The sequence below is a fragment of the Sycon ciliatum genome, chromosome 1 (assembly GCF_964019385.1).
Source record: "Sycon ciliatum chromosome 1, ocSycCili1.1, whole genome shotgun sequence".
Classification (NCBI taxonomy): domain Eukaryota; kingdom Metazoa; phylum Porifera; class Calcarea; order Leucosolenida; family Sycettidae; genus Sycon; species Sycon ciliatum.
Window position 1 is genome coordinate 16,926,873 of NC_088643.1, and position 11,299 is coordinate 16,938,171.

Here is an 11,299-nt window from a genome sequence, read left to right on the forward strand (position 1 = left end):
GGCATCAGCCTGATGGTCTTACACTACTTGCAAGGTAAGCATCATCAGCCTGATGGTATGCAGAGCAACTCACAGCCTGATGATGTGCAGAGGAACTCGCATGTTGACTTACGTTGTACTGATGAGTTCTTGGTGGTGACCGGGGTGAACGCGTCTTTTCCGTCTTGTGTGCTCTGTGTGTGTGTGTCCCTGCTGCCGCAGTCCAACAGCCGTGGGTCGTGCCGTCCCTGCATAAGACCATGAAGGTAAGGTTGTGTGCTTGCGTATCGTGAGGTGTGTGCACCAGCACGTGCAGCAACTGGGTGCGTTCGATTATGCCCACGAATCCATTCATGAATCCATTCTTGAATCGCCCCTGGCTATTCACACCACCCCATGTGAATACGGTGAATGGATTCCGAATCGATTCCAGGGTTCATGACATGAAATCGAAAGGCGAGATTCCATTCATGAATCGATTCGCGGGCGTAATCGAACGCACTCACTGTGAATCATAATGGCAGATACGTGTATTGGAATGTGTATTAGGTTATTGCTGTGAAACCTGTCTAAGGCGACCACTCAAGGCACCTTCCGAATGTGGTCCCCGCGAGCAGGTGGTCTCCTTATCCAGGGTCAATTGGCTGGAAATAACACCCTTGGGTCCTACAAGTAGTTGTGTTCGTCCTCGGGGACAGGTGGTCGCCTTGACAGGAATCACCGGTACTTTACGGTAGTAATAATAATGTGTGTTTCAATGCATTGAAGTGTTGTGATGTGTTGTTGCCTGTCTTGTGTGTGTGTGTGTGTTCAGCAACACCTCTACCTAGATATCATGGAGATGCAGAACAGACGTGAACACGATCTGCCAGAAACGCCAACGTAAGGCCTACAGTACTGCGGGTCGCCAAAGAACTGCGGGGGGGGGGGGGGGGGCAGCATTGTGGCAGTGTTATGTTCATTGCTGAGCGCAGGCGTTTGTTTACATGAACGATTGAGCAACTGGCTATGATAATGGAGTTACTCTAAAAGCCATTATTCTAGCGAGCCTTAAATGTAACTTCCTAAAATTGACCGGTTTACGTGTACCGAAGGTAACGATTCTCACTCTTTCTCAACGCTCACTAGCAACAGTATAAGTATCAATTTCTGTGGAACGTTTTCTATTTTAATGACAGATTTCTCCTCGTTAATTCGTTAGATTTAGCACTTCGTTATGTCATTATGTCGTTATGTCGTTATATCAGGCTTTTACAGTAGTTAAGCTCATGCCTGTGGCCTCTCTTTCTCCTCCTTCTCTCTTTCTCGCCCTCCCTCCCTCTCTCTTTCTCTCTCTCTCTCTCTCTCTCTCTCTCTCTCTCTCTCTCTCATGTAGGTCCAACAATACAACAAGTCTTGGTGAGCTACTGTGTGGTTTCTTCCGCTACTACGCTGCCTTCCAGTAAGTCGCTGTGACTATGCACACACGCACACGCACACACACACACACACACACACACACACACACACACACACACACACACACACACATGTTCTGTTATGTTCTGCTCTGTGCATGGCACCGAGGACACAGTGCAACTACAGTGAAACCTGTCCAAGGCGATCTCCCAAAGGGCATTCCCAATGTGGTTGCTGCATACAGGTGGTCTCCTTATCCAGGGTCATTTGACTGGAAATAACACCCCTTGGTCCTGGTTGTAGTGGTCCTCTGGAACAGGTGGTCGCCCTATCCGAGTGGTCGCCCTATGCGAGTGGTCTCATTGCCAGGTTTTACTGTACTGTATTGCAGATGGCATGGTCTTTCTTTTGTCATCATGGGCTGTCAGAATTGGCTATGGGTGAGATAAAGCCGTGCGGCACAGACCAAGGTATTTCCTGGACAGTTGCTGACTTCCTTACAGGCTGATCTGACTTGGTTCCAGGAATACATGTACATGTACTCCAACCCAAGAAGGGTCCAGGGCAGGGGTGGTTTTTTTAAACGTGCATCCATAATAATTGTGTCCGAAACTATTGTCCAGGGACGTGCTGAATGTATGGTAGGAAGAACACTGGTAAACCTCTTTGTTTGACGTAGAGCCGACTGTCTTATTTGCTGCCGTCTTGCTGTTTGGATGTTTGTTCCCTTCTCCTCTGTTTGCATTCACCGCTCGCTCTGGCCTGGTTAGATTTGAGGACTACATAATCCAGGTGGCTGAGGCCAGAGCCCTGCATTCACAGGAAACTATAAACCCAGCTTTCAGCTCGGGCTCGCTGAAGAAGTCGTTTGTCAAGATCGAAGGTGAGCTTTGGTGATGTCTGTGCGTGCATGCGTGTGTGTGTGTGTATGTGCGTGCGTGTGTGTGTGGATGGGTGTGCGTGCGTGTGTGTGGATGTCATTGTTTTGTTTTGAGTCTTTGCAATGTGCGTGCATTGATTTAATGATGGTACTGATACTGCTCTTGTCACTGTCGTTGTTATTGTCATTGTTATTGTCATTTCCGTCGCTGTTGCTTGTGCAGAGCCGTTCTCGAAGAGTAACGTTTCCCACTCCATTCTGAAGCGAGGCCACTTCATGCGCCTGCGGACGGAGTTTGTCGTGGTACGTACTGCCCGGCACCGGTATCTCATGATTTCCGTGTCATCTCCACTAAAGAATAGAATCTGCACTCCACTCAAGAATAGAATCTGCATGCACATCAGCCAATCTCTGTGCGCTGCTTGCACAGGGCAAGAAATGCATGTAGCGTGTTGCTTCAAGGACCCGTTTATTCTTCCCGCATGGATGGAAGTCCGTGAGAGACGGCATACCCCAAAGTACTTTACTTAATTGCACAGCCAGTTTCACAACTAGTCTCCTCGGGTGTGTTGGCAGATAGCCACTATTGGCACCTTCAGCAATTTTAGCAGCGATCGTATTTCCCCGAATGCAAGTCGCACCTTTTTACACCTAACTTCAGGCCCAACAAAGGGGGTGCGACTTACAATCGAGCATGACTTACTACTGAAGTGAATAAAACAATAGGAGGACAGAGGAAGTGTTTTTACTCAGAGTTTCACGCACTAAGCGATCATCAGAAAACAGTAATTGGAAATCTGGATCAGTATTGGTTTATATCCCCACAAAGCAAAGTGTAAATAGCTGCAGTGCAAAGCGTGAATGACAGCAGTGGTGAAAGGTGACAACCACTGGAGCTGGTTGTCTCTTACTTAATTAGGTGATGGCTGTAGCTGGTTTAAAGTTCCGAAGGTAGTACCTATTCTCATGGCGACACTTCGACACAAGCTCACTCCTTTTGTTGAGAGAGAGGTGCTTGGGTGCTTGCGCGATTGCCAATTTCTCTGCCAGGCACAGGTTGCACCTTTTGCTTTTGTTGCTGTAGGCCGCTGCTCTGCGGTGTACCGCCCATTGAATGCTGCATGCCTTCCCTTCATCCTTCTTGGTCCAGACGTACTGCGATAGGCGGGTGTCCTTCTCGTGTTGTCTGTGGCGGAATGAGGATTGGTGGTTATAGTAGCGTTGTTTGAATGTTGTTGCTGTTAATCCAGTATATTCCTTCTTCTCCATACCTGCGGTGACTCTTGCCTTATATACGATACTCTCCGTTAGACACGCTCCGTTCAGTGGACACGAGTCTTTCGCCCGACAGTTACAAGTCCTGGTATCGTTGTCACCTCCGTTAGCTTGTTTCTTGGGTCGTAGAATCGTGTTATTGTGCTGCTTGATGATAGTGGCCATATTCTGCATGCAACTGTAGCTAACCTTTACAGAGTTCCGGTTGAAGATTTTGTTGAGGCTTGAGCCTTTGGGGAAGTGTTTGGCCACTAGCTGGAGGAAGCGATGTCCAACGTTGGTGGCGACGTTCTTGCTAAATGGTGGGTTGAACCATATGATGTTCCGAGGGCGATTCCTTTTCTTCTTCTTCTTTGTCTCGTCCGTTTTACGCTCGTCAAAATACTGTACGTTCTCCCGGTATCCACTCTTCCTCAGCGCGTCACTGTAGATCGGAGTCGCATCTATGAAGACGTCTTCATCATTGGAAATATCTGTTAGTCTTCTGCTGATCGATGCAGGTAGGTTCTGGATGATTGTAGGTGGATGGTTTGACTGGCAGTTGATGTACATCGGCTTGTCGTTCGGTTTCCGGTAGGGGCAGTACTTTCCGGTGGTCAGGTCCAATGTCACGTCCAGAAAGTCGACTCTCTTCAGGTTTGTCTGTATCGTTATCTTCAGTCCGAGGTTCTGGAATATTTTTTCTTTAAACCAGCTACAGCCATCACCTAATTAAGTAAGAGACAACCAGCTCCAGTGGTTGTCACCTTTCACCACTGCTGTCATTCACGCTTTGCACTGCAGCTATTTACACTTTGCTTTGTGGGGATATAAACCAATACTGATCCAGATTTCCAATTACTGTTTTCTGATGATCGCTTAGTGCGTGAAGCTCTGAGTAAAAACACTTCCTCTGTCCTCCTATTGTTTGAACCAGCTCTACCACTCGGTATTGAGCACTCTCTTGGACAGCCTGGAACCTCTCTGTTTTACTGAAGTGAATATATTGAAATGATATGGCATGGACCTGGAGATGGGTTTGTGACCTACAAGCGAGTGCGACTTACAAACGGGAAAATACGGCACATTCCAGGCTGCTCTTGCCTGTGGTCGTCCTCAGCTAGCTTGGTTGAGCAATATCTGTAACTGGACTGATCAAAATTTGTCTTCATTGTTAAAAGTACGGGATGATGGTGATGATGATGATGATGATGATGATGATGATGATGATGATGATAGAATCCAAGAAAGCATAATTCCATGATTTCGTGAGCATAATCCGCCAGAGACCAGTCTAGACTAGACCTCTTTTACGGGCAAACAGAACACAATATGACAGTGGCATGGCGAATGATTAGAACACAACACCAAAAAATGAAAACAATTGTATGTGTGAAAAAACGCAAAAACGAGAAACAAAAAAACAAAAAACAAAAAAAACACCAAAAACAAAAACAAACAAACAAAAACAAAAAAACAAACAAAAAACAAAAACCAGGAAAATACAAGGGCACTGTCCTGCCCACCATCGTCTCCAAAACCTCACAGCCGGCCCTCCGAGATTGCCAACTCTCGCAATGCATTCACAGGACGGTGATATGACGATCGAGCACCGCGGATGCACATGATCGCCGACCGCAACAATGCAAACGCCAGTCGACACCGGACATATGTCATTGTCTGGGCATACAACTTCGTGTCCCCACTCGAAATGAGGCCACACAGGCGCTTAACAAATCTGGAGCACTCTGATGATGATGATGATGATGATGATTTTTTTTTTTTTTTTTGATGATGATGAAGCCACTTCTTTGGGCAAACAAAACACAATTTCCCAAGATGAAGGAGTGGAACCCTACACAAATAATAGTTTAAATGAATCCAACGCAAAGATCGTTTTTCCATGAAATACAACAATTGAACACAATTACATGCTTAAAGGCATGAAAGCAACAAAACAGCAACAAAAGGGTAAGCGCCATACCAATCCCGCATGCACAGTCAGGACACAGCACGATACTTAACAAACTAGACCTGACTCGGCCACGGCAATCGAGACATCATGAAAACATCTCGCCGGATGGTGGTACCGTGACCGAGCCCCACGTATGCACAACACAGCAGCACGCAGCAAAGCAAAAGACAGCCGACAGCGGAGTAAACCAATGACCTGGGAATAGTGAGATCCCGATGACTCGGCCTGCATCTGGCACAGTCTCTTGAGGAACACATTGCACAGCCTCCCACAACCACCATGCACAGAGAACACGAGAGGTGTGAAAGCGGCTCTTTCTACATTTGTGACTCTTGGCCCATATTCGTTCCACTTACGCCGCTCGTGCTGCTGGTACAATGCAGGGAGGGTTCTGGACCCGTAGGAAGGAGCATCTGGGCAAAATACCCTTACATCAAAAAAAGCTTCCTCCCCACGGGTCCAAAACCCTCGAGCGGCTATGTCCAGGCGCGCATCCTCTCGGCGGTTCGTTGACCGAAGAGGAAACCTCTCACCAGAAAGAGGTTGCAGCGCTGGTTCTGTCGAAACGGCAGTGCAGACTTCAGTCAATTCCCTCGCCAGCAGGTCACGTATCTCGTTATGACGAAGTGTCGGGAAGCCGCCCCTGGCGCAACATAGCTGATGCTCAACTGAGAACAGCTCACCACACACACAGGTTGCTGGTGTATTGGCTAGCGGCCATGCATATCTCAATGCCAGAGCATCCCGGAAGTCACGCTTGGTGAGACGAAAGCCATGCTCCGCCAGGGGCAGCACGCTCAGCCATGAGGATGATCCTTTCTCCGTGTGTTCTTCTATTCGTCGCTTCGTCATCTCATCGCTCGTGTCCACTATTTTGTTCCTGGCTGCCTTTGCGCGCTCCCGGTTTTCGGTGTGGACGACACGCTTTTTGTGACGCATTTCATCGATCATCCTCTGAAAGGGGGTACCAGCACCAGCAACATCAGCAGCCACATCCGGTCCAGGGTTTGAGTTGCCAGCGACCTCCCGCGGCTGCACCTCCGTTGCCGTCATCGCGGGAGTGGGAGACGCTCCACCACGGTCAGCAGTATCTGCAGAAGCCGGCACATCTCCAGCGAGAGAAATTGGATCGCTATCCTTAGCGAAATCGCCCAGAACCTCCTTCACCATAGGTCCGGACACTTGCTTGGAGCCCTGGTGCTCAAACCGTGGTCGAGTCGTGAGGTCCGGAAGGGCCATCCCACCATCCCGTGTCGGGAGCTTTAGAATATCAATGTCTTTCAGAGGCACGCTCGGTTGTCCCACGAGCTCCGGTAGAAGTGAGGAGTGAAGCTCCCGCTCCAACGGCGCCAAGTCCTCCGCAGAAACAGCCATAGTTCGAAACACATAGTTCCATCTGTTGACTAAGCCATGGGTCAACGCAGAGTATGCTGCATGCGGCTCTGATGCGGCATAATTTGCTAAAATCTCTGTATGTTTCGCCCACTCTTCTACTTTTGCCTCTTTGAATTCTCCGAGGAATGCCTCAGTCCCGATAGCAGCGCCCAGATACTGTACGCCACGAGACTTGACGTGGATAGTTGTGTCACCAAAAGTCTCGGCAGCCAAGGACTCAAAGCCAGGCTTGACGAGTAGTTGCGTTTTTGTTTCGTTGATGTTGTAGCCGTATTTTTGGCCCTCTTCCTTAAGGAGGTTGTACCACTTTCGCAATGGGGAGAGCCCTCCGGCAGCTGCCGAGTCGTCTGCAAACCATCCCTGGCACACATCTGCAACATTGGTTCCGACTGACTTGACGAGAGGGGTGAGAGCCGTGGCATAAATGGCCATCGCAAGAGGGTCACCCTGGGTTGTGCCCTCCTGTGACAATAAAGACTGGCCACCACGCACAAAGAGGGATGCAGGGTCTTGGTAAGTATTCAATGTTATTTGTGCTAGCGGGGGGCATACTCGAGCAATATTGTGCAATGCAGCGCGGCGATTCAAGCTATTGAAGGCATTGCGAGCATCGACTAGCAACACTGCCTCAGCCTTTTCCGAAGCAAAGGCCGCCGTCATTGAGTGCACCATAGCCTCCACCCCAGCCGGGATGCCCGTGCAGGCCTGAACTGGTCCGCAGGCTTGCATAATGTCGGGTTTCATCAGAAACAATGCCGCCTTGGAGCACAGTCTACGAAACACTTCACATACCCCTATTGGCCGAACGCCAGGGTTCTTGTTGAGGGCAATGAGTCTGCAAGCTGTGTACGGTGTGAGTGAGCCGGAGGGGACTGAGTCGGTACAGATCAAGCGTGTGAAGCACGCCACTGCCTCACGCAGATCAGTAGATGCACCTTTGTAACATGTGCATAGCCGCCGCCAAGCGTCCGCGTCCAGGCCGGAAGGACCCGCAGAACCATGCAGAGAAAGGGCAGTGCGTTTGATCAACTCACCATTGACGCTGGCGAAGTAGATACTGCTGACATTGCCCGCCTCCTCCTGAAGCAGGATGTCCGGTGCTGCCGGTGCCGACCCCGGATGCTTCCCGACGAGAATTTCACGGACTGACTGGGATTGATGAGAATCAGAAATGATGTCGTCCATGCCCAAGACCGGTTTATCACACTTGGGCTTGGTTGCATTATCCAGCATTCTCAGTGCGCAGTGAACTCGGCCCTGTTCCATCAAGTGGCCAAACTCATGAGCAGGGTCTTCGCCACGCCTGGATCTCCGATTCTGCGATGTCTTGAGCATATGCTGAATAGTTCGACCCTCCTGCACTAGCTCCATATATGAACCCTGGATCCATAAATTTAGTCTGCGACGAGTGTGGTCAGAGCACTCTGCGGCAGGGCAATTCCGACCTACTCGCTGGAGCACCAACGCTGGAAGCAGGAAGAAACGATATAGAGCAGTGGCATCCGCTCCTCGGGTCGAATTGAACTTTTGAAGTTCTGACGTGAGTGTCCGAACAAACTCTTTGCCAACACTGCCGGTCGGAGCCCGGAAGAGGTTCTTTTCCCAACTCGCCACCTCCTGATAGATGTCAGCCATGTCAAAAGGCATGGAGACCCGAGGGGTGGTGGGAACTGGAGAGGCAGCGTCCGGCTGGCTCGAGCCAAGCACCTGCGAAAATGGATCCACATCCGCATGACCAGAACCCGTAGCCTGCAAATCGATATTCCCCGTAGATGGGCATAGCTGGGGTTGGATGATGATGATGATGATGATGATGATGATGATGATGATGATGATGAAAAGCGTGGAAAAACGCCGCGCATGAGAATCCCACTGTAGCTTACAGTATCTTGTGTCCAGCCAAGTCATAATATTATGATTGATTGTAATTTATTCCCGCTACAGTAGAGTCGCGCGCCGAAGAACGTTGAGCCTGAAATGCTAAGAACGCCACAGCTTAAAGTTAAGAACGGCGGTGTTGGTTGTCCGGGAGCTTTTGGGATACATAATACGATCCTGTACGAATTGTTTCTAAGAACGTGCTATACCGTAATTCCACGCATATAAGCCCATGGGCTTATATGTGAAATAATGCAGTTTGGGGATAAGATATCCTGTAGAACATGTTCGTTTTACTTTTTAAGTTTTTAGCCCATGGGCCAATATTCGAATTTTGAAGGTTCATGAAAAAGTACAAGTCCGTGGCCATAGTGGGTCTACCATACTCTACTGGTAAACTGCACTGACCTGCTGTACCATGGTAGGAAGAGTCCATATTGTGAAAAGTTCTACTTGACACGCGAGTTGCATTTGTGTCTGTTTATTAGCCCATGGGCTTATAAACGGAGGTGGGCTTATATCCGGGAATGGGCCCGTGGGCTTACATGCGCGGAATTACGGTAACTTATAAGAACGCAGCCAGATTGCAGAACGCCTCAGGCTAACCCCTAGGAAACAACGTTCTTGGACGCACGACTCTACTGTACGCAACTGATGGAACTGTCACAAAAGCTTGCAATGCAGTTGTCCACGCACACATTGGCCATCCAGAATGTCCCCGATCGCTGTCTGAGGAAGATTTGCCCTTTTTTTCATGCCACGTGTTCTTGTGCAGGCGGATGATGCTCTGTTTTACGATTCCAACCCATCGCTATCTTGCATTGGCTTGGATGTACCAAAGGCAGAAGATTGAAGAGTGCAGCGCGCTTCCCAGGCCGAAGGTGTCTTGAAGCCCGAGAGAGGTGTCCGCCTCAGTGACTTGCTGGATTGTCAAGTCTAAAGTCCGCAATCCGAATCTGGGACTATCATGGGACGTGAACGGCTGTTGAGCAGCTGCTGAGCAGCAAGCCCGACAAGCTATTTAGTGTGTTCACCCACCCCATGGCTGGTCTATGCTCTGCGCCAGTTGTGCGTGTGTGTGTGTATCGTGTGTCCGGCTATCGTCGATGCCCAGGCGTGCACAACCTGCGTGTGCCGTCGCCCCCTGGCATGTTGTTTCAAGAATGACATCGTCACATCAGCGCTAAGTGTTGCCAGGTGGCGCTGCGTCACTGGTGTTTCATCCACCGCCACCACTACCCACTACGTACAGGAGGCTAACAGCACTGGCTTACATGTACATGTATAGCTGGTTCATGAAGTCATTGACTTGAGCCACAATTTTCCTGCAGCTGCAGTGCGTTTCAGAACCCTGGACCATCAGACTTTTTCTTTTGAAAAATGAGATATTCGAATAAAAATAAAAATCTCGTCAGGACTTGACTCAGACGGGCTTTGCACCTCTCATCATGTGACTAGAGAGATTCTGCATTTCGAATTTTGGAATGTGTTTCGACGGAAGCCAAGAAGAACTTGCAACTCGACGGCTTCTTTCCGTTCAACTTTCCCCCGACGTTTGACTGCTCTGCCAACTCTCGGACCCGGTATTCGAAAGATATTCGGAAATTCGAAATGCAGAGCCTCTGTACTGTCTTTTTTAAAAGGTTTTGTTATCTAATCGTTGAACGTTTCAACGTATAACGATTAGAATCTGATAACAAACACACGCAATTGCAAAAAAAAGTGTGTTCACGATGGTACCACCGAGTTGCGGGGCATGTTACAGGGTCTGTGTGTGTTTCGGAACAATGGTCCAGACCAAGAGTGCATGGACTCCTGTCCATACCAGCAAGATACCAGTACCAGGGAGTTGTAAAAATAGTAAAGTTGTTTTTTGTTTTGTTTAAATTAACAAGTGATATCTCCGACCTTATGAACCCATGCAGCCCGGCCCGGGGCTGCTATGATAGGTCTGTTTTGACTTGCCACCTCTGTAGCTTAATTTCAACCAGGGAGTAGTACAATACCGGGTAATGGTATATACACAGAAGCCTTGCTTGGTAGTTAAACATGTTTTTCGATTTTGACAGCATGTTACAACTTGGCGAGGGCGCGTAGTGCTCCTGACTACAACCACAACCCGGTTGGCAGAGTCCCGGTCTTGCGACCATTTGAACCGTATTGGGAAGACCCAGTTTCGGACCCTCATTACACTAGGGGTTGGTAGGATTTAGAAAATTTCTTTTTGTTGTTGTAGAAGTCGTCGTGTTGCCGCCGTTTTGTCTGAGAAGGACGCCATGGCCATATGGGCAGAAGTTGGAAAAAAGACAAAAAAAAGAAAAGAACAAAAAAGAAAAAAAGAAAGATAAATGACAAATTACAGAGGAAGACAAGAAAATAACAACATCACAATCACAAAATCCTTCCCAGACGTGATCCCTACAGCGGCAGCAACGCGACAATGTGAACAATACTGCGGCGGCAACACGACGACTTCTACAACAAAAAAAGAAATTTTCTAAATCCTACCAACCCCTAGAGTAACGAGGGTCCGAACCTGG

The 11,299-nt window shown here is 48.8% G+C and overlaps 1 protein-coding gene across 1 annotated transcript in view; it reads left to right on the forward strand.

The window, feature by feature from the left end:
* Positions 1 to 10,181, forward strand: part of LOC135815291 (poly(A) RNA polymerase GLD2-like) — a 15,730-nt gene extending 5,549 nt beyond the window's left edge. Inside the window, exons 8-14 of the mRNA XM_065328571.1 lie at positions 1 to 34; positions 202 to 245; positions 794 to 861; positions 1,355 to 1,420; positions 2,148 to 2,260; positions 2,481 to 2,560; positions 9,535 to 10,181. The exon at positions 1 to 34 is cut by the window's left edge and continues 95 nt beyond it. Of these exons, the coding sequence (XP_065184643.1) occupies positions 1 to 34; positions 202 to 245; positions 794 to 861; positions 1,355 to 1,420; positions 2,148 to 2,260; positions 2,481 to 2,560; positions 9,535 to 9,612 (483 nt within the window). The 3' untranslated portion in view covers positions 9,613 to 10,181. The remainder of the gene's footprint in view (positions 35 to 201; positions 246 to 793; positions 862 to 1,354; positions 1,421 to 2,147; positions 2,261 to 2,480; positions 2,561 to 9,534) is intronic.
* Positions 10,182 to 11,299: the final 1,118 nt, after the last annotated feature.